General features: G+C 36.9%; 1 protein-coding gene across 3 annotated transcripts in view; it reads right to left on the bottom strand.

Moving 5' to 3' along the window:
* The window catches only part of ATF2 (activating transcription factor 2), a 93,040-nt gene that overhangs the window by 54,752 nt on the left and 13,896 nt on the right, over positions 1-24,392 (bottom strand). For all 3 annotated transcript variants that reach the window (XR_004053100.1, XM_010376204.2, XM_010376203.2), the window contains exons 2-3: positions 21,089-21,188; positions 6,736-6,810 (exon numbers count right to left, since the gene is read on the bottom strand). Coding sequence is in view for 1 of the 3 variants with exons in the window: in XM_010376203.2 (XP_010374505.1) it covers positions 6,736-6,767 (32 nt within the window). In the remaining 2 variants the exon portion in view is untranslated. The remainder of the gene's footprint in view (positions 1-6,735; positions 6,811-21,088; positions 21,189-24,392) is intronic.

Here is a 24,392-nt window from a genome sequence, read left to right as displayed (position 1 = left end):
CTATTTTAATGCAAAATAAAACACTTTTCTGACATTTTAATTCTATTTCACTTTCTTATTATGAGAGTAGACAAAATACATGTAACATGTAGATTTTGCACTATAGGAAAAAGGGTAGGAACACTGCTCTGCCAGGCTAACTCTTTTCTGCTCAGCAATGTAAAAGTACTTACGGTGAAACGAACAAATTTCATTTATTCAACAAAATTAAATGAGCAAATACTATGCATTCTTCCAAGGATCATACTGTACTGTTATGAAAATAATGTGGCAAAATTTCTATATCCAGTCCTAAATTCTAGTGGATATTTTTATCTATTGGCTAAACATTTCTACCTAAATATGCCACCAAAACATCAATATGTCTAAAACCAAACTCTTAAATCCCTTCTTAAATTTACACCTTTTCCTATATTGGAAACACTAGAGAAGACTCACAGAAATTCAAAAATAAAAGAGAAATGGATTCTAGCCTCAGGGAATCTCTCCTCCCAGTAAAGGAGATAAGGTAGTAATTAATATAACAAAATATGTATCTCTAACTCTGATCTCTTTCTAAATCCTAGATTTCCAACCTTTTGTTAGTGGTATACTGAGTCCAAGTTCAAAAGTCTTGTCAATATTTTATGCTGTTTTCTTGTAATATATCAAAAATTTTGTCAAAGATTTGATATATATCATTTTTAGGAAACCCACGCTGGTTCGCAATAGTTGCTGCTTCATGTTTAAAGCATGTACGCAATGATCACTGAGAATAGAAATGGTTTCCAGGAAGTCACCATTATTAATCTCATACACAAAATTTGTGAAATGTGCGAACAAAATTTTTATTGCTTTATCCAAAATGTTTATTGCTATAATTGTCAAATAGCCTACGGACAACTTGATATCACACTGGTGGGTGCAAGGATGACACTTGGGGAAACACTGTCTAGACTTCTGGCTTCTAGTCTAACACAAAAAGAACTTGAAAGTCATCACTCCTATCCTCATAAAGAGAAATAAGCTAAACCGACAGAAAATCATCAACTCTTCTTACATCCATCAGAGGAATGAGGTCAAAGGGCAAATTGCTGCCCTGAAAAGTTGAGACTGAGGCAGATACTGAGAATCACAGTTTACTAGTAGCAAATGCCTGCTGCTGGTGCCAGTACCAGGCAGAGCCAAAAAGCAGAGACAAGCCATTTTCTTGTACCCTGTAAAATTTTTGACCTACACAATCTGTGAGCATTATAAGCTATTTTACAACTAAATTTGGAACATCTCCTCATATCTGTGATATATCTAAATAACATATTATCCTTCTAATGCTTCTTAAATGTTCACAAACTAAGGAGTACTGGTATATAAATTTTTAAGTAACAGCAAAGTATTCTAACAAGATTGGTTGTAATTGACCACTAGTAAAACTTACTAAATAAGTGAGCACAGTATGGCCCTGAATTTCTCAAACAGGATACTCTACACTCTTAAAAATTTAGGTTCCCAAAGAACATTTTTGTTTATGTACTATCAATACTGACCACATCAGAAATTAAAACCGAGAAATTCTAAAAATATTAATTTATGAATCTATTTAAAAATAACAATGAACTCACTGTATGTTAACATATTTTAAAAAACCATATATTTTCAAAACAAAAAATTCAGTGAGAAAGGCATTCTTTCCCATTTTTTGCAAATCTTTAACATCTGGTTCAACACAGTAATACAGCTGAATTCTCTTATGTGCTTCTGATATTCAACCTGTTGTGATATCATCATGTATCCTCTAGAAAATGGCATCAAATCCTTGTGAGATGAGAATTTTAAAAAGGCAAATATTTTAGTATTATTATAAAAATGTTTTTAACTTCACAGACCCCTCTCACATTATGAGAATTCCTGGTACAGGCATACCTCATTTTATTGTGCTTAGCTTTACTGCACTGTGCAGATGCTAGTCTTAAAAATACACTTAAATCTCAGGGAGAAAGCAGATGCTGCAGATTTTTTCAGATATTCCTTATCAGATTAAGAAAGCTTCCTCCAATTTCTAGTTTCCTAAGAGTTTTAATGATGAGTCGACATTGAGTTTTATCCAATGCTTTTTCTGCATCTATTCAGATACTATTTTTTTCTCTTATTGTTTTAATGTGGTATATCACACTGAATGTTTAATTGACAAACCAACCAGAATTTCTTAAATAAATCCTCCCTTTTGCTAGTATTTTAAGATGTTTACATCTATGTCGTGAAAAATAACTTTGCCAGGTGTCTAGGTTGCAGTGGCTTTATAAGAAGAGTTGGGTCGTGTTAATTCTTTTCTACTCTCTAGAAAAATCTGCGTAAGATAGGTACTAATTCTTCCTTAAATGTTGGAATAATTCACCAGTGAAAGCTATCTGAGCCTGAAGCTTTCTCTTCTGGGTGGTTTTAAATAATGAATTCAGTATCTTTAAATAGATATAAACCAAAATTATTTTATCAGTTTTGTTCGTCAGCCAGGTGCAGTGGCTCATGCCTGTAATCCCAGCACTCCGACAGGCTGAGGCAGGTGGATCACTTAAGGTCAGAAGTTTGAGACAAGCCTAGCCAACATGGCAAAACCCTGTCTCTACCAAAAATTCAAAAAGTAGCTCGGTGTGGTGGCACGCACCTGTAGTCCCAGCTACTTGGGAGAGGCTGAGGCATGAGAATCACTTGAACCTGGGGAGGTGGACGTTGCAGTGAGCTGAGGCTGCACCACTGCACTCCAGCTTGGGCAACAGAGTGAGATTCTCTGTCTTAAACAAAAACAAACAAACAAACAAAAATTCCCGGTAGCTTTTGTGTATGTGTGGAAACTGAAAAATTTAACAAAATGCAAAAGACAATGAATAAACAAGGCAGTCATGAAGAATCGTAACTAAGCCAGAGGACTTTTATTATCAGACATCATGACCCATTATAAAATTACAATAATTAAGACACTGTGGTATCAGTCCAATGATAAACATATAAAGAAATAGAAAAGAAAGGAGTACAGAAATAGAACCACACATAAGGTTACCTGATTTGTACAAATGCTCAACTGCAGTTAAGTGGGAAAAGGATAGTCTTTTCAATAATTGGTTCTAGAAATTTTATATAGCAAGAGTACTTGACTCAACCAATAATAATTATGTAATATTCCCCTGACAACAGCAGTTTATCAGTGCTTCAGATCAATGTTTCCCAAAGCGTGGTAGCTATTACAGAAAAAAGATATTTAGCCAAATAAATTTGGGAAATGTTGAATGTGTAGGCTTCATTTTACAGGACTTTTCAGAGCCTTAATGTTATGTCAATTAAGGATTCAAAACTTTAAAAAATGCCCCATGAATTCTATCTCACATTATACCAAAAATTAAGTCACAGCAGATCATAGGCCTAAAAGTGAAAGGCAAAGCATAAGTTTCTAGAAGAAAAATAGGAAAGAATCTTTGGAGTAGGCAAAGGTTAAACAGGATACAAAAGGTCCACAAAAGAAAAGATTGATCAAACAGATGTTACTGTACATAGTGCATTTCATTCTATATAAATTATACCTCAATAAAAGGCAAAAAAGAAGCGAATAGTGTATCTAACCTAATACCAGGAAAAAGACAAAAATTATACAGGTAACTACATTCAGATACAGTGTGTTCCAGGAAACCTTACAGAAGCTTTGAGAAGGACACATACTATAAAAAACAATTAAAAATAAAAGAATATGTACAGTCATCCCTCTGTATCCATGAGTTTTACATCCATGGATTCAATCAATCTTGGACCAAAAATATGTGGGAAAAAACTGCATCTGTACTAAACACGTACAGACTTTTTTTCTTGTCGTTATTACTTAAACAATATAGTATAACAACTATTCACATAGCATATGCATTGTATTAGGTATAAAGTAACCTAGAGATGATTTCAAGTATACGGGAGGAGGTGCATAGGTGATATGCAAATACTACACCATTTTATATAAGAAACTGGAGCATCCTCAGATTTTGGTATCTTCAGGAGGTCCTGGATTCAATCACCCACAGATATTGAGGAACAACTGTATACCTAAAAAAATGATTGTCACAGGACTCTAAGTAGAGGTGGAGTAAGAGATTGAAAGAAAGCCTGGCACACAGCAAACCAGTAAGGACTTGACAGACAAGTCACGCAACTCAACAACTAAGAAAATGCCCTTATCTGAAAACTGGTAAAAAAAAAAAAAAAAAAAAAAAAGAAAAAAGATCACTGTGTTTAATCTGCCTTTTGTGCATAAAATGTATTTCCAGTAACCAAAGAGTTGATGAAGGAAAAGTCCTTTATAGAATTTCAACAAGTGCAGAAGAATAAAACAATTAGAAAATTGCCACTTTAGCTGGGTGCAGTGGCTCATGACTATAATCCCAGCACTTTGGTAGGCTGAGGTGGGAGGCTGAGGTGGGAGGATGGCTTGAGCCCAGGAGTTCAAGACTAGCTTGGGAAAGACGGCGTGACCCCATCTCTGCAAATAATTTAAAACAGTCACTCATGGTAGCATCATGGCGGTGCATGTCTGTAGTCCCAGCTACTCTGGAGGCTGAGGCAGGAGGATCTCTTGAGCCCAGGAGGTCCAGGCTGCAGTAACCTGTGATTGTGCCACTGCAGTCCAGCCTGGGTGACAGAACAAGACCCCGTCTCTTTTTTTTTTTTTAAAAAAAGAGACCATCCTGGCTAATACTTTCAAAACCCCGTCTCTACTAACAATACAAAAAAATTAGCCGGGCATGGTGGCAGGCACCTGCAGTCCCAGCTACTAGGGAGGCTGAGGCAGAATGGCGTGAACCTGGAAGGTGGAGCTTGCAGTGAGCCGACAGTGCGTCACTGCACTCCAGTCAAAACGAAAACAAAAGCACTGCCCATTTGGTCGCAAAGGCAGAGCTGTCAAGTTCTCATAATCAAATCTCAGTCCAAATCCCTGTGACCCCCTTCTCAACAACAACAACAACAAAGCAGGGCATGGTGGCACCTGCCTGTGGTCCCAGTTACTGAGGAAGGAGGATCCCTTGAACCCAAGAGGTCAAGATTGCAGTAATCAGTGACGAGAGAGATACTGTCTCCAAAAAAAAAAAAAAAAAAAAGAAAGAAAGAAGAAAAAAGAAAGAAGAAAGAACGAATAAGGAGAGGGAGGAGGAAGAGTAGCAACAGGAAGAGCAGGAGGCTAGGAGGAGGGAGGGGGAAGGAAGAAAGAGGGAGGAAAGGAGAGAGAAGAGAGGAAGGAAGGAGGTGGGAGAGAGGAGAGAGGAGAGAGGGAGGAAAGAAGAGGGAGGGAGGGAGAAGAGGGAGGAAAGAAGAAGGGAAGGAGGAAGAAGGGAGGGAGAAGGGGGAGGAGGAGGAAGAAGTAGAAGAGGAAGAACACCACCACTTTAATCCCTAATGAAATAATGGACCCGGGCAACTATCATCAATGTCTGATTTTTAAAACCATTAGGAGAAAAGGTGATAGGAACTTCACAATGGTTGCACCAGGCTGACAGCATCTGAATTCAGATTAGTCTAAAATTAACACCAGAAGTTGTTAAGGGTGGGGGCAGGGAATGTCAAAAGTCAAAAGTGAATCTAATCAAGCCTCCCTAGCTCCAATTACAAGGAAATTCAGGAGACAGGAAAAGAAGTTAAACACCACCACCAGGAGGTAATCATCCAAATCCAATACAGATATTTTCAATTTACAATGGGTTTATTGGGACATAACCCCATCACGAATTGAGCAGTATAGTGACTGTATTACTTTCCCACCATTGTAAAGTCAACTCTAAGATGAATCACTGTAAGTTAGAACAAATGACCTGCTCTCTTCAACAAGTAAATGTCATGGAGACAAAAAGAAGAGCAAAGGAAGAGGGTTACTGTTTTCCATTAGAAGAAATTTAATAAACATACAACCAAATTAAGGATCCTGATTTGAACAAAACAATTGCAAAAAGACATCTCTGAGTCAGGATTACTTTCCTACTTTTAAATTTCAATTTAAAAGTTCTCAATTAATTATCCCTTCCATCAACTTGTTTTCTTTCTAGAAATTATATATAGCAAACATATTTGACTCAACTAATAATTCTGTAACACTGTTTCTTTTTCAAATAGTAGCTTTTTCAAATAATAGTTAACCCTTCACAGCAGTGCTTCCCAAAACATTTCAATGGGGATGTCAATAAACACCACAGAAAAAAAGGTGTGGCCAAACAAATCTGGGAAATGCTGAAATATACTTTTTTTTTCTTCTTTCTCTTTCTTTCTTTTCCCTCCCTTCCTCCCTTCCTCCCTCCCTTCCCTCCCTCCCTCCCTCCCTTTCTCTCTCTCTCTCTCTCTCTCTCTCTTTCTTTCTTTTTGGAGGACTCTTCAGAGTCTTTAACATGCTAATGTAAAATGACTAGGGGAGCACCCAGAGTATGGCATTTCTGCCATAGCTATTTGCTATTTGAACACTTTTTCACAGAACATCCCATGGACTGATAGAACTCATTTTAGAGGAAATCAAAACCTTAAAATATGTTTATGTCTGTCACAGCTAAGTGTATTTAGATGCTTTTAATCTGATTATTTAAAAACACAATAGGAGTATCAGCTAAACTACATACTAAATAAGTGACTTGTTTTCTATGGGAAAAAAAACCACCACAAATACTTATCTAACAGAAACAACCTATAAAGATTTTTATAACCCAAAATGTAAACAATGGCTAAAAATACCAAATATTGCACACATACCTGGCAGAATTCACATGTAACTTGAATTTCATAAGTTGAATAACTTATCACATTCTTTTTCTCATGGCAAGAATACTGAAAAACAAAGTGGTTTCACACTGTTAAAAATAGTTCTGAAACACTTCTTGAAACACAGTAGAAAATAAAGTGCTCAAATTACTCTCTGTAACACTACTGTCACCCCAAAACTAGTCACTATCAAGAACTTTTATAATAGAGTACTGCTCTTGAAATATCAACACACCTACACAAATATCCTAAACATAGGTATTAATATATCCAGCTCCACCAAAGGGAGTAAAAGAGGAAGAAACATTTAATTCAGTCCTTTGGGCTGTGGTTGAAGGACAGCCATTAAAAGAGTAAAAAAATCCTTACTTTGAACACTGATGAGAATGATGCAACCTAGTAATTCCATATTTCTCTTCAGAAAGCTTTTAATTTTAAAAAATGTACTTATTGGTATTCAGCTTCTCAGCCTAATTCATCAAAATGTATCTGTCCCACAATGTAGTTGATCTATATAAACAGCTCCCATTTGTATCAGCTTAAGGACAAGTACAGTATACTGAAACTACTCAGGTTAATGACCCATTTTTAAAACTCCACCAATGGCTTCACCTTATAGTCACTGAAACCTCATCCAGTGGTAAATAAGAGTAACTATGTGGTTATTCAAATAAGCTAATGGTGCATAGAGGAAATTTGCATATTTCATAATTCTATTCATAAATGAAGTTTCAAAAATGTCATGCTCAGAAAAATTTGGTAATTCTTGTGGGGAAATGTGTAACTAGCCAAAGTTCAGTGTCCTGGAGTAAAGGTCGATCTGGTATAGGAAATAAGAAGAAGAGAGAAAGTTTCTTCCCTTGTCCTATGCAAAAATTTTTTCTGAGAGGGTTCCATTTCTTCATTCACATTCAACTTTACCACGCTGTCTGCGAGGAGAGGAAAAAGAACACTAGAAAAATCCAAGGAAATCTATAGTAGTCATGCTTCTGTCATTACAAGTAGAATATGAGCTTCATGAGCGCAAGGAACTTATCTTTGGGTTAACACCTACAATAGCGCCTAGCTCAGTTTAGTATAAGGAATATTTAAACATCAACTATACAGAGACACAAAGATGAAGAAAATTCTCCTTGCATTTGATAAACTTTTAGGACAGAAGAAAAAGGAATATGGAAGTACAATGCCAATTAATTTGGTAGGAATAAGAGTTAAAAATACTATGACAGTAGAGAGGAAGTGGAAGGATCAATCTGATAGCTGTAGAAAAACTTTCAGAGGGAGTTAGACCTTGGTACCCTTCTCCTTAATCTTTTCTACTCTCCACTATACTATTCCCCTCCTCTACAAAACAAGTTTCTTACCTACACAGCAGCCTACTTCTTAACCAACAAATAAAAACTCCATTCCCTTATTACCATTTTCTAATACCTAAGAGAGCTATAAATATTAACAGTTCAAGCACCCTGAGACAGAAACGATAACAATTCTGGGAGGCTTAAATGCTATCTCTTTGTTAATCTAACTGAATCTAAAGCCTATAAATCCAGGCTCATCTCCCTTTTACTGCAGTGTTGCAAATATGCTCATAACACAAGCCTGGAAGGGAGGTTTTGTTGAGCTATAGATTGTTGGAGAAGTCAATGACTGCACATAGAGAATTGTTAATATATCATATCACTTCTCTGGCAAGTATCTACAATCTATACAGTTGGTAGGACAATCAACTGTCATGAAAAGCACCCAGGAAAGTTCTAGGTAAAATTTTTTAGAAGTCGGCTCTTTGATTTCTCTTAACTCTTCTTCTAACATTTATCTTCCTTGCTCCTGAGTTTCCATTTGGTACTTGGCATGAGTACTTCCTGCTAGATGCTGGGGATGTACTGGTAAATCAAGATAGTTACCTGTCTTCATGGAGTTTCCAAGATAGTGATGGGGCTTACATTAACTAATCAAGCATCCAACTCAGAGCTCCTTTTCTTACAACCTCAAATTAAGAATCAAAACTATCACTGAATGCCATAATACAAATCTGATTATCCACTTAGTAAATCCTACAGACTCAACCTTTTAGGTATACTTTGAGAGATAAAAATTTAGCTATCATTCATATCTAATCTGACTTCCTTCTAAGTGCTACTTCCAATACACCATGGCCCATTTAACAGTATCAGACTGCCTGCCATCCTCTGAAAATCACCCTCAGTTTGCATATTATTTTAGCTCTCCCTAAAATATACCCTCCCAAATGAATGTTTGCCTTCTTTGATATTATACTGTCAAGGCCCACTTCAATTAACACTTCCTTTGTGATACCTTCCCCATAATCCAGATTGAAAATTTCTCCCATGAACAATGTTGTTTATGCTTTGCTTACAGCATCCACATTATGTTCTGTAATGTCATCTATTATATAATCTGTGCTTCTCCCACCCCATTCTACTGCCTACTACTTCTTGAAGAAACATAACATAGCCAAAGGAATATGAGCTTCTGAGTCAGAATTGGCTCCAAAACCTGGTTTTGCCACTCGTAAGTTATAAAATATTGTGCAAGGTTCTAAACAATTTCGTGCTTCAGTTTCCCCAACTACAATACAAGGGTAGTATCACCTACCTCACAGTTGTTGTAAGCATTTTAAAAGAGTATATGTAAAGTATATAGCACAATGCTCGGCACATGAGTACTGGATAAAATGGCAGTTGCAGTTCTATTATTTCTACTGTTATTAAAATTATAAGGCTGTCTCTATTCATCATTCTATCTGCACAGTATCTTACTTGCTAAAGCAGGCACAGAGTGATTGTTAAATTGTTAAAAGAAATTATATCAGCTGGGTACATTCTAAAAAATTAAAAAAAAAAACTAATTTGTAAAATGTGTAAGTCCACATTTACTTCACATGGAAGTAATAACTCTGCATCTTGGAGAGGCTACCAACTTCTATGCTCCAAGGTTTTAAAGAAATACATGGTCAGGCGCAGTGGCTCACGCCTGTAATGCCAGCACTCTGGGAGGCCGAGGCGGGAGAATCACCTGAGGTCAGGAGTTCGAGATCAGCCTGGCTAACGTGGTGAAAGCCCTTCTCTACTAAAAATACAAAAATTAGTCGGGTGTGGTGATTCATGCCTGTAAATCCCAGCTACTCGGGAGGCTAAGGCAGGAGAACTGCTTGAACCCGGGAGGCGGAGGTTGCAGTGAGACGATCACGCCACTGCACTGCAGCCTGGGCAACAGAGTGAGACTCCATCTCAAAAAAAAAAAGAAAAAGAAAAAAGAAAAAAGAAATAGATTACATTAAATACCATTACCCTTTTAATCAGGGAAAGTGTAAACAGATGATTTTTATTAAAGAGACCAGTAAATTTGGGTAAACTAAAGTTCAAATATTATGAAGAATCTAAAACATGACTTTCCTATTTCTCAGCAAATTGTAAATATTCCATTCCAATTCTTCAATACTGGTGAAGACACCTTAAGTAAATTGCTGAAATATACTCACTCGTGAACATAAAGTAAAATGAAGGTTAAAGCAAAAGGCCCAAAAAGTTAAGCTAAAATTAAAGTGCCATACCAACGTGTGTAAAAAGCAAAATAATAAAACTCCCTCTTTAAGAAAAAAATAACAAAATACATCAGGAATACATTTAAGTAACAAATAATCTTTAATTTCATAGAGGTAACTATGAAGCAGTCACTGCATAGATACACATAAGAAAAAGTGTCTTCATTCCAGAATGTTTAAAATAACTTGTGGGTTAAAAAAAAATCAGCTAGGCGAAAATGCCAAAGATTAAAAGTCCCAAATCACACTGCATCTTAGATATACTCTTCTTTTAGTAATAACTTGGTTCAAAGTGACAATGGCATTCTTAAGCGAATAAAGAGATTTTCTTGAAAACTACTGATACTACAACAACGGATGAATCTCAAAATAATTATGCCAAGTGAAAGGAGACAGTCAAATAAATCATACTGTACGATTCCATTTATATAAAATTCTAGAAAATGAAAACCACAGCGACAGAAAGCAGATCACTGGTTGCCGAGGGACAGGAGTAGAAGGAGTGGGAGGGAAGGATCACAAAGGGGCATGAGAAAACTTCTGAGGGTGACAAATTTATCATCTTGATTGTGGTGATGGTTTTTTGGTTGTATACGTATAAGTCAAAACGTATCAAGTTGTATACTTTGAATATGTATAATTTATTATAAGTCAATTATACCTCAAAAAGCTATTTTTAAAAGGATATCTTGAACTGTTTTAAAAATATATAAATCCTCCCCAAGGTGCAATGGCTCACACCTGTAATGATAGCACTTTGGGGTGCTGAGGCAGAAGGATCAGAGACCAGGAGTTCAAGACCACCCTGGGGAACATAAGGCTCTGTCTCTATTAAAACAAAAAAAAAAAGAAAAAAAGAAAAAAAGTAACTTGAAAATTAGCTAGGCATGGTGGTATGTGCCTGTAGTCCTAGCTACTCAGGAGGCTGAGGCAGGAGAATCCCTTGAGCCTAAGATTTTGAGACTGCAGTGAAGTATGCTCTTGCCACTACACTCCAGCCTGAGGGATAGAGCAAGACCCTATCTCAGGAAAAACAAAACAACACACACACACACACACACACACACACACACACACACACACACACACAATATCCTTAAAATATGAACTTCAAGGCTTGTGAAATAACTTTCCTGCCACAGTTGCATGAAATCAAAGACCAGGGCTAATGACCATTTGACCATTCATAAATGGTATCTGTTAATTACTTAAGTCAGTGAAACTCATTCTAGCTTTTTTCCCTCCTCCTATCCCACCCTGGGCTGGATTCTTCATTTCACATCCTATAAAAACGCAGCATAATTTCCAGGTTTGAAATGGCAACTTTCTGACTCCTACTGTGCAGGGGCTTAATAAAGTGCCCCCGGCACTTTATCCAAATTAAATACAACATGAAGTTAGCTGGGACTACAGGAGGCCGCCACCACGCCCAGCTAATCTTTTTGTATTTTTAGTAGAGAAGGGGATTCACCGTGTTAGCCAGGAAGGTCTCCATCTCCTGACCTCGTGATCCGCCTGCCTCACCTCCCAAAGTGCTGGGATTACAGGCGTGAGCCACCACGCCCGGCCCCTATAAACATGTTTTTCAAATGTGATTCTACAAAAATCTTAACATGTATGCTATCTACTTGTGTTACTTCAGAAAAAAATAAATATTCCTCCATACAAACTATTTTCTCAAACTTCAAAAGACAAATATGACCAAAAACAGCTCTGGGGTAAAGAGCACTAACAACTGCTGCCAAGATGAGAGGAAGAGATGGAACAGAAAAATAGGGAAGAGTAAATCGCTGAAAATTCTAAAAAAGAAAAAAAAAATCTACAAAATATATTGAGGTAACAGGCAGTTATTTTAATATAGACATAAGAGGATCCTATGAACTGAGAATACTTGCTTGATGTTCTGCTGCAGAACTTAGATCAGTGCAAACAATGAAGGCTTCCTCTTTCCAGTTTTTTTTTTTTTTTTTTTTTTTTTTTTTTTTTGAGACAGACTCTTGCTCTTGTCACCCAGGCTGGAGTGCAATGGTGCGTCTCAGCTCAGTGCAACCTCTGCCTGCCAGGTTCAAGCCTTCAGAGTAGCTGGGACTACAGGCACTTACCACCACGCCCGGCTAATTTTTGTATTTTTAGTAGAGATGGGATTGCACCATGTTGGCCGGGTTGGTCTTGAACTCCTGAACTCAACTGATCCACACCTTGGCCTCCCAAAGCACTGGGATTATGGGCCTGAGCCATTGTGCCTGGCCTTCTTTCCAGTTTTCTAAGACAGTTCCACATACAAACATGTATATGTTCCTCATATTTTCTCTATTTTATTGCTATAAAGCATGTTATTTTAGAACTCCATACTTGTTTAAATTCTACTTTCAATTTTGTTTGTTACAACATATAGCAATTTCTACTATTAGGTATCCTGTATAAATGATCAATCTTACATAATTCTAAAAAACCCTAAAGCTGCAGAGAGACAGAAACAGAAAAAGAGAGCGAGAGGGAGTGAGCCAGAGTGAGAGAGAGAGCAAGTGAGAGACAGAGAGAGAGAGTGTGTTTTAAGAGACAGAGTTTTGCTCTGTCACACAGGCCGGAGTGCAGTGGCATGATCATAGCTTACCGCAGCCTTGAAATCTTGGGCTCAAGTGATTTTCCCGCCTCAGCTTCCTAAATAAGTAGCTGGAATTACAGGCAATGCTACCATGCCTGGCTAAAAGCTGAAATTTTCACTGGCGTTCAGAAGGAGGTCACTTGTTATGTCCTGATAATACAAACTAAACTACACCTAATGAACTAAGGCATTGTAAGGAACTTTAAATCTGCTCCAAGAATAATACAGAAGAGCAAAAAGAAGAAAATAAAAGTTACCTTGAATACTACCATTCAGAGATAACTACTGTTAACATTCCAGAGTACAAAGTCTAGTCTTGTCAATGTATGGTGATACATAACTTTATAAATTATAAAAACACAACATTATGAAAATGAAAGAAAAATATATAAATAGTATTATAACTTCCTCTAAAATGCAATTATCTAAATTCTGCCATATAAATAGTAATGTCATTAAATAGTAGATGTCATTTTTAATGGCTGTATAGTACTCCATCATATAATTATTAATGGGCTTTTATCATCAATGAATATCTTTCGGACAAATCTTTGTGCAATATCTGTAACAATTTCCAGAGGATGAACTTCTAGAAGTGAAACTGCTATATCAAAGTAAAGGCATATTTTAAGGCTTTTGATTTATATTGCTAAACTGTCCTCCAAATATACAGTATTGATTTCGACTTTACCAGCAGAAAAAGACCTCATTTCTCAATACCTACACCAACAGTGGATATCATTAACATTTTTGTCATATTAGTAAAAAAACTAATTTTAAAGTTGCATATCTTGACACACTAATGAGGTTGAACTTTTTCATATATATAACAGTCATTTATACTTCTATGTAAAATGCCTCCTCTGCCCAGCCCCCATTTTTTTTCCAAGATGAGGTCTTGCTCTGTCACCCAGGCTGGAGTGCAGTCGCATGATCATGGTTCACTACAGGCTCCACTTCTCAGGCTCGAGTAATCCTCACACCTCAGCCTTGTGAATACCTGGAACTACAGGTGTACATCACCATCTCCAGCTAATTTTTATATTTTTTGTAGAGACAGGATCTCCCTATTTCCCAGGCTGATCTCGAACTTCTAGGCTCAAGCCATCCTCCTGCCTCAGCCTCCCAAAGCGCTAGGATTACAGGCATGAGGTACTGCACCTGACTCTTTACCCATTTTTAAAAAATAAAATGTTAAAATTCTTTCACTTGAATATAGGGTATAGGCTTTTTCTTATGACATGAATTTCTGATCAGACATCTTGTCGTTTTCCTAACACAGTCCTAACTATTCATTTTGTAAATGAGGAGACTGAGGTCTGAAAGGGTAAAATGACTTATTCAAGGTCAAAAATGAGAAAAAAATATTTTTCCTGCTATTTTACAACTAACAACTATACAGAAATCTTATGTAAATCACTTTTAATAGTATAGAGAGGCTTTTAGAATTTCTAGAGTTATTAGGCTCATTATCAAATGGAATCATGTATTAAAAAATGCCAATAAGAAAAGAGAATAATAAAGAAAAACATTTTAAGATGAATAGAAGAAAATGGGAGAAATTTACAGGCAAAACGCATCTTCCAACTTAAAATTTACATAAAAGTTAAGCCACCAGAGAAAACAAATATAGAGCATCTGCACAGGAGGTAGCTCAGACAGGCTACCTGAGGGCAGCCTACTGCAGTGTCTGAGTCTAAGTGAGAAAGATGTCCACTGGAGGATAGATGAGTTGAGGGTTGCACTGGGAAGGAGGTGGTCAGCCCTGCATTTAATGTTGGAGTCTCAGATGGGTAAGAAAAAAAGGGAAGGCAGCCTGATGTGAGCTGTCAGTGCCCAAGTGGGCTAAGGAGGTGTGCACATGAAGTAAAGGATAGGAGTGGCACCAGTCCAGCATAGGGTGTCAGGACCCAAACAGGAAGACATCTACTTGATGGAGAGGAAAGGAGAGTGCCTGATGGCACCAAGCAATTAATTATGTAAATAGATGGATATTGATCAAATAAGTAAATATATCAAGGATGTGCTACGTAAGAGTGAATTCATACTACAGTTGAAGGGAATTATAAATATAGAATGAGCCTTGGTATTAGATGACATTTGAAGATACTGGTGGTAACTTATGGTTCTCAACATAAAGATACAGAAATGTAGATGTTAATGTGTATATGCATGCATATATGTTCATGTTTGTCCCTAGCTGGGTCCACTGAGAGGGCCTGGGAACGCCGAATCCCCAATAAGCAATAAGCACACTTAGCATCCAGACTCTGGTGTGTGATACAGGTTGAATATGTCCCCACCAAATCTCATGTTGAACTGTAATCTTCAATGTTGGAGGTAGGGCCTGGTGGGAGGTGTTGGGGCAGATCCCTCATGGCTCAGTGCTGTCCTTGCGATAGTGAATGAGTACCCGGGGGATCTGATTTTTTAAAACTGTGTGCCCCCTGCAACTCTCTTCTTGCTCCTGCTCTCACCATGTTACACGCCTGCTCCTGCTTTGCCTTCTGCCATGAGTAAATGCTCCCTGAGGCTTCCCAAGAAGCCGAGCAGATGCCAGTGCTACAGCCTGTGGAACCAGGAGCCAATTAAACCTCTTTTCTTTATAAATTACCCAGTCTCAGGTATTTATTTATAGCAATGCAAGAATAGCCCAATACAGTGTATAAATACCATTCTCCACCAAAAGGTAGCTCAGCTCCTTGAAGAATTACCTGATTCTAATTCAGCAGTACAGGATGGGTCTTGTAGTGGAAATAAAGAAGTAGGTCCTTCCTTACTTTCTGGCACAAGATATTCAAGAGCCATCCTGTACTGCTGCCAGATTTGGCCAGAAAGTAAGAAAGGACTTAAATCTGGGATAATTTGATGATCAAAATAAATAATGATAGTACTGGATCACATCGTGAATAAAGAGGGTTCTATGAACCCATACTGATATAAAGGAATAAACTGAACGCTTGATAAGAAACAGGATATTTATATCATCTCAAAGTATTATATCTCCCTATACAGCTTAATTACTAAGGGCAAAAGTAATTTACAGCACAAAAGCCTGGCAAACATCACCTTTATCAAGTGATGTGACTTAACCCCATTAGAAATAAGGAAAATAAAATTATGTCCCACTGATAGAATGTAGTAAGACACGGCATCACTTCTATAATAGTCATGCCAAAGATATAGAACTTGTATCTAATAATGAAGAAGTACTATATAACCCCAAATTGAGGTAAACTCTATAAATTAACTGGCATAATAATCTCCAAAAGCACCAAAGTCATTAAATTCAAGGAAACATTAAGGAACTGTTTCTGATTTTAAAAGACCAATGCAACATAACAAATAATTGCAACCTGAGATTCTAGACTGAATCCTTTTCCTACAAAGTACAATTAGGCCAGAACAACTGGAAGAACTTAAATGTGACCTGCAGATTAGATAGTAGCAATATATCAATGTTAACTTCCTGACTTTCATGGACATATTGTGATTTTGTAAGAGAATGTCTTATTGTAGAACCCTTAAAGAGTTTTGAAGTAAAAAATGAAAAAGGAAAAAACTTATAGAAGGAGTTTAAGTTGTATGTAAATAATATGCACTGTAATAATTCATTATACAGCAGTCCTCCACTTACCTGCAGCTTCCCTTTCCATGGTTTCAGTCACCCACAGTCAACAGCAGTCCAAAAATATTAAATGGAAAACTCCAGAAATAAACAATTCATAGGTTTTAAACTGTGTGCTGTTTTAAATAGAGTGATGAAATTGCATCTTCTTGCTCTATCCCACCCGAGATGTGAATCGTCGCTTTGTCAAGCACATCCTGGCTATATATGCTACCTGCTCATTACTACATAGGAAAAAATATAGCATGTATAGGGCTCAGTACTATCAACAGTCTCAGGCATCCACTGGGGCTCTTGGAACTTATCCTCCACAGATAAGGGGGGAGTACTGTATAACTATTATATAATTAATATCATGTAGTTTGTAGCAGTAGTCAAGAAAAAAACACTACAAGATATATTTATTCTCTAAGAACGCTCTGCTTGCTTTTTGTTTATAATTTTCATGCTATGACATATATCAAAGAATAGAAAAACTACATTCTGCACTGCAAGGTTAAGAGCAAGTAAAATCATACTATAGTAGAACCATTTACAAATCTGAAGACTCAAAGGGTGATATTACATAATCATTTATTCTGTTAGCGTCTTGTTCCCTTTTTAAAAATATGACATGTAGGTTAAGTCTGCCAAGGAAGAGGAAGATGCTTTAGGCTGTAGTATCAATATTCCCACATCATTTTTAATTATATCACTGAAGTGATTCACACGATAAAATATTTTATTTTCCTACATCCCTATCAAAAACAAATGAGGAAAGCAATTCACTTCATAGAAAATAGTGCTATTAAATCAATCTACAAAAACGGGAGGGAGCAAGCACATTTCTGGTCACTGACTTTAGAAATATCCGGATTCTAAAATGTGAATTTGACTGATCTTCTATTTAGTTGGTTATAGAACTATAAATGTTGCAAACTCTTAACCTGTTAAGCATGTACTCAAGTTTCCAAACAAGTTTCTAAAATACAGGTAATACTAAATGTTATAGATAATATATAGCACTCCGAGCATTTCCAACACAAATCATTTACTTCATAAAATTTATTTGGAAAATAATTCACTGCCTATTTTGTATCTAATATCATATTAAGAATAAAAGTTGCTTGATGTTACCATGGTTTTTATGAAAATACATAAACTTTTTTTAAAAAAAAATAAGATATAGTCCCTGCCCTTAAAATCAGACTAGTAAGGAAGAAAAAAAGTGAAAATAGTAATTCAGTGATATTTATAATAATAAAGACATGCTATGGGAACATAAAGAATAAACTGGAGCTGGGCATCTCTCCAAAGCATTCATATTCCCCTCTTAGAGAGCTTGATTTGCCAACAGTGCAGTAGCAGGTAATCCTATATATCCATGATCCTGACATACCTGCCTCAAGTAAAGTAGGGGAGATACTGATCAAGTTAAGCCAATCAGACTATCTCTTCAGGAAATCTGCAGAAAGCAAAAAATCAGTGACACAGAGGTGAGCATCAGAGATTCAAGATCGTATTTTAGGACTGGTAGACATTTTCTGTCATGTTCTTACTGATAAAAAAACTAATAAAGGCCAGAATGGAGCAGGCACAGAAAAACAGAGGTGAGAAATCATGTAGCGATGAAGAAGGAAAATAGTTTCTGTGACACCCAACTATGTTTTGTGATTGGATCTGAGAGTCTTCAGTACCATTAGTATGAGTCTCACCCCTCTTTTTACTTGAATTTATCTGATTGAGTTTCTATTCCCTAAATACCTAGTCTATCCTGGAGAGGGCCCTGAAATGCTACCAAAGGGAGTAATGCCTGAGTTGAGTTTTCGCAAAGCAAGAGGCATCAGCCATTCTGGGATATTTCATAAAGAGGAGACAGCATGTTGAGGCACAATAAAGCAGAGTCCACTGAGGAGTCTCTGAGACCCTCTGATAGCTGAAGCGTGGGATTGTAAATCAAAAATAAAATTTTAAGCCCCTCAACCAACAGACCCTTCCCTTGGCCCAGGGCATTCCAAAGTTAACCCAAAAAACTAGTTAAGGCCATGATGGGAAGTGGAGGTCCTAGATGACTCACTATACCCTCCTCCCTTTGAAATTCAGGCACCCAACATTAATATCAACACGGAGACCTTAAGATTGATAGAATGGACTCTTTAAGTCTGATAAGAAGCATTTACAATCTATTCTCTTGCATAATAAAACCTTACTCTCTACAACCCCTTATCTTAACCCAGACATTCCTTTCTATTGATTCCAGGTCTTTAGACAGTAACTTTTTCAACCAACTGCCAATCAGATTTTTGAATCTTGCCAAAGATTTTTGAATCCTATGAACTGGAGCACAGCACCCCACCCCGCAAACTTTCAGTTGTCCTACCTTTCTGGACCCAACCAATGCACATTTTAAATGTATTGATTGATGTCTTACGTCTCCCTGAAATGTATAAAACCAGGCTGTAGCCCAACCATCCTGGACACATATTCTCAGGGTCTCCTGGGCTGTGTCATCAGCCACTGGCCACTCATATTTGGCTCCAAATAAATCTCTTCAAATATTTTATAGAGTTTCACTCTTCTCATCAACAGGATAGAAGATTAAGAGAGTAAGACCAGAGAGATATCGAAATCTTGAAAGGCCTTTAATATCATGATAAAATGTTTGGATTCCACCCTTACCTGCCCTTCCATCATCCTTCTTTCCCTTCCCATTGCCCCAAGGTTATATAAACTATGGCCTTGGGTCAAACTGCTGAGTTTTTCACACTTTAAAATTGTTAAAGGTGGGAGTAGGGACAAAGAAGACTATGCAACAGAGATCATATGTGGTTCCCACAAGGCCTAAAATATGTACAATCAGTCTCCCACTCCCCCATTAAAGAAAAAGTTTGTCCAACTCTGTTGTAAGAAATTGAAACATTTTAAGTAGGTGAACTAAATCAAGAGGAGGATTTTTGCAAGATCACTAATAAAAGTGTAGAGGATGGACTAAAGAGGGCAGCACACTATGCATAAGAAAACTGGCAAAAAATAACAAAAATAGGTAAATCTAAACAACAATTAAGAAGAAAAAACAGAAAGAAAACTGGCACAAGCTACTGCTAAGTTCAAGGGAGAATAATGGTCTGAACTAAAGCAGCACTATCAAAATGAGAGTAAAGGATCAGTTATGGAAAAAAAAAATAGCTCCCAGGATAGTCTCAAATGCTTAACATTGTTTCCAGACCCTTGCATGGACTGACCACTGCCTCCTAACCAGTCTTAGGCTTCCCCTTAATCTCTGGCTCTAGCTATGCAGGCTTCTAATCAGTCTCCTCCCTTATATCATCCATTTCCCATTCATCCATCCCTTTCTTAGTCAACACCACTAACTTCTGAGCTCCTTCCATCTACTACTCCGCTACCCTCAAATTTGGATCTCTCATTTACCCCATTGTTCAGTCAATAAACATTATTGAGCACATGCAATAGGGTAGGAATGTGCTAGACTTCAGGGTACGATGACACAGACACAGTTCCTGACCTCATGGAGCTTATATTTTATGATGACTGCTTCTAGTAAACTTGATCATTTAAGTCAGTCAAGCAGCTTAAAATTATTTAATGCAGGTATCAGAGAGTAAGAAAAAATTATCAAGTGTTATCACCCATTCCACTTTATACTTGCTTTAAAATTTTTTGCTTTTCAAATATACAAATGTATTAATAGACTTAAATTATTTTCCGAATTTTTGTCAAAATTAGAATAACTATACTTTTATGCATAGTTTTTCTTTTGATGTGAACCTCCAGATACAGGTGTGACAAAAAAGCCAATCTGCTTGCGTATTCTGATATATCTAACAAAGTCTATTACCATGTTTCGAAAGATTTTGTACACCAGACCACATTTATTAAATTGGTATGTTCCTTCCATATGTAGAAGCTACATCCCCAAACTGTAAATGGCTTGAGATTAAAAAAAAAAAATTCTACTTTACACTCAATATCACCATTCTGTAGCTGGCACATAGTAGATACTCAATAAAGGTATGTAGGAGGGATTGTATAACTTCCAATTAATGTTTCTGATCAGCATGAGACAATTGTGGTAACAAACTTAGTTGATATAATTCAATTAGAAAGCAAATAAATTTGACATTTTAGTTAGCTTGTACAGCCTTAGAGTGGGTAAACTTTCTGCCCAAAATATTTTTGAAAGATAGAAAATACCTCAGATTAATTTCTATTACTATTCTTAGGAGAATTGAGACCTTCATATTGGAACCCTTTACTAAAGAGGGGTCCCTGATCAGACAAATTTAGGAACCTCTATATGTTAAACAAAATTAAATATTTAACCTAAGTCTTCATTGTGCTTTTATATGCTGACATTCATTCTATCTCCAAAAAGACATTTCCAAATTTGCTAAATATCAGAATCTTTTTTTACTAAACACTATCAATATGGTAGGACATTAGCATTCTGAAGACAACTGTCTGGAAACATCTACTAAATTCGGTAATATTTGAAATATAATCACAAAATGAAAAGAATACTTTTATGTTAAAAGCTTAAATCTCTTACCTTTCTAGCTGGTGGGCCATGAGCTTTATTTACTCTGCTTCCAGGAATGCCTTAGCTCTAATCAAGTAAGCAGTCCTTTCTCAAGTTTCCATCTAGTATCCTTAGGGAAAAAGAGAGGCAGAAAAGAGTGAACTTATTACCATGTGGGACCTAAATTAATAGCCTCTTGTATTTCAATTCCATAAAATTTTAAAAAACGTTTTAATATTTCAAAAATGCATATAAATGTTGCCTCCCATTACATGTTCTTCAATATAAAACTTAAGGTTCTCCCTCCAAATCGTCAATGCTCCAGGAAGATGTTTATCCTGTAGCCTCCCGTAACTCCTGGCATTAGAGGAGTTAATGCCGTAACTCCACCTATTAGAGGTATTACCACTTATTAGAGGTATTAAGTTTCGAGGATGGAAGTAGGGTAATGAAACCTTGGTGAAAGTAGAAAAATGAAAGAGGAGGAGTCATAGATAACAGATGAAATGTCAGTGCTGCATTTGAGCATCAAAATTTTTAGAGTAGAGATTAACAGTTTTTCTTGTGTCACTGTTGGACAATAAAATCCAGGGGACCCAGTCTATGTGCTTATTTGGAAAAAGCTTGACTTTTAAAAATATGTGTATCAGTTAGGATTAGATTCAGCTGTTAATGACAGAAAACTCAAAATAACAATGGCTTAAATGATTCAGAAGTTTACTTCTTTCACAAAAAAACATAGGCAATCCAGAACCATGATCATTTGGAACCAAGGGTCCTTATATTTTGTTGGTCTGACATCCTCAACATGTGGCTTCTCCTTCATGGTTTTAAAAATACGGTTCAAGTTCTAGCCATCACATCTGCTGATCAGACAGCAAGATGAGAAAAAGGAGGTAAGCAATAGCCTCCCTTTAAGGAAAATTTTCAGAAATCTCACAGGAAACTTTTATTTACATTTCATGGTTTAGAACTTAGTCATATGACCATAGCTATTGGGGGGCTACGAAATATGTCTTTTATTTCACCATATGCTTAAGAACTGGATCATCTACCAATAAGAAAAAAGAAAAGAAGGAATATTGGTAGACAATTAGTTGTTTCTGTCCTTATACTTATTTCATTCTAAAATGTAAGATGTCCGGATCTCTCAGAGAGATGGCTTGGCAATCTACTAAAAAGAGTTTTCGAAAGCAGAAGTCCTGTCAGGAGCCAAGACTAACATTCATAAAGACTTCTTTAATATGTAAGGCTAATCTATAGGTGACAAAAGAAGAAAGGAAAAATATGAAGACTAGAATGACAATGTAAGAGCAAACAAACTACCTAAATTGTTGTCGTTTGGAAAGGTAAACTCACATACTCAGTCTACAAAACTCAGAAATGACTGCTCAGAATCATTATGTAAGTAATGGTGTGGTCAAGGTGAGAATGAGTAAGAACCTGGCAGAAAGCTCAGTTACCAACCGCATTAAGAAAAGGCACAATATTCAAAGAGAAAGGCACTTTGCTCTACGTTATCTCAGTGCTGAGTTTCCATTACCAGGTCATATAGGTATTGGGAGATTTCCCTATTGTGCAGAATGTTGGAAAGAAGGGTTGCACTTAACTTTGAATTTCCTGACACTTTCAAGATTGCTTGAAACATGTTTAAATGTTCAATATGTTTAAAACACTGTTGTATCAGAAACTAGAAACTCATTTCAACGCTCGCAACAAAATTGTTTTATATACAGGCTGTTCCTTAAGGGAAAAAGGACCCAAATAGGATATTTAGCCATACAAATGTAAAATAGGGACTGCAAAAACGGAGCAGCAATTCAAAGGATAAATGGCTCTGTGGGATACTGTAAAGGACCACATCTTCTTGGTAGAGATAAATTTCTGCAAATTGTTTCTTTCAGAGAAATGTTTATTTTTAAAGTATGTCTTTAGGTTTTCCTATTTGTATAGAGATATTTGTGTTCTTATTTCAGCAGTTGCTCACAAAAGATCAGGTGCAAAAGTATTTGCGGTTTTTGCCATTAATAATACCCTAAAAAACTGGAAGACAAACTGGTATTGTCATTTCAAGCAAAAGGAAGTAAGATAGCCAGTTGTAACTGGCCTGTATAGCTTATGTCTTAACACATGCAATGTTAAGATAATCACCCAGACTTTGAACAACATTAAAAATAACATCCTTTTTTTGTAATTGAAAGGCACAGATGTAAGGAGCCTCTCCTTTACCCCCACTACCCGACTTATTGTACAAGTATTTCTTATATAATCATGCATCACTTAAGAACAGGGATACATTCTGAGAAATGTGAAGGTAAACCAAAACATCATTGTGCAAACTTCAGACTATACTCACACAAACCTTGATGATATAGCCTACTGCTCCTAGGCTACAAACCTGTACAGGATGTTACGGTAATGAATACTGTTACCATTTGTAACAAAATGGTATTTGTGTATCTAAACACAGAAACAGTACAGTAAAAATACAGTATAAAAGATTTTAGGCCAGGTGCTGTGGCTCACACCCGTAATCCCAATACTTTAGGCGGCCGAGGATGGTGGATCACAAGGTCAGGAGTTTGAGACCAGCCTGGCCAATATGGTGAAATCCCATCTCTACTAAAAACACAAAAAATTAGCCGGGTGCAGTGGTGGACGCCTGTAGTCCCAGCTACTCAGGAGGCTGAGGCAGAGGAGAATCACTTGAACCCAGGAGGCAGAGGTTGCAGTGAGTCGAGATCACGCCATTGCACTCCAGCCTGGGCAACAGAGCAAGACTCCGTTTCAAAAAAAAAAAAAAAAAAACCACCACTGTACAGCTATACAAAAATATTTTCATTCTTATTCTAATAAGCTTTTTTCTATCTTAAAAATTTTTAGGCTGGGCATGGTGACTCACATCTGTAATCCTACCACTTTGGGAAGCCGAGGTGGGAGGATCACATGAGGTCAGGAGTTCGAGACCAGCCTGACCAACATGGAGAAACCTCATCTCTACTAAAAATACAAAATTAGCCGGGTGTGGTGGCGCATGCCTGTAATCCCAGCTACTCAGCAGGCTGAGGCAGGAGAATCGCTTGCATCTGGGAGGCGATGGTTGCAGTGAGCTGAGACTGCACCATTACACTCCAGCCTAAGCAACAAGAGCGAAACTCCATCTCAAAAAAACAAAACAAAACAAAAAAAATTACTTTCACTTTAAAATTATTTTGTTAAGAACTAAAACACAGACACACACATTAGCCTAGGCCTATACAGGGTGAGGATCATCAGTGTCACTGTCTTCCACTTCCACAACTTGTCCCACTAGAAGGTCTTCAGGGGCAATAAC

This window comes from Rhinopithecus roxellana, chromosome 14, assembly GCF_007565055.1.
Source record: "Rhinopithecus roxellana isolate Shanxi Qingling chromosome 14, ASM756505v1, whole genome shotgun sequence".
In the NCBI taxonomy this organism is placed as follows: domain Eukaryota; kingdom Metazoa; phylum Chordata; class Mammalia; order Primates; family Cercopithecidae; genus Rhinopithecus; species Rhinopithecus roxellana.
The sequence above is the reverse complement of the archived record's forward strand: the minus strand, read 5'-3'. Positions and strand labels throughout refer to the sequence as shown.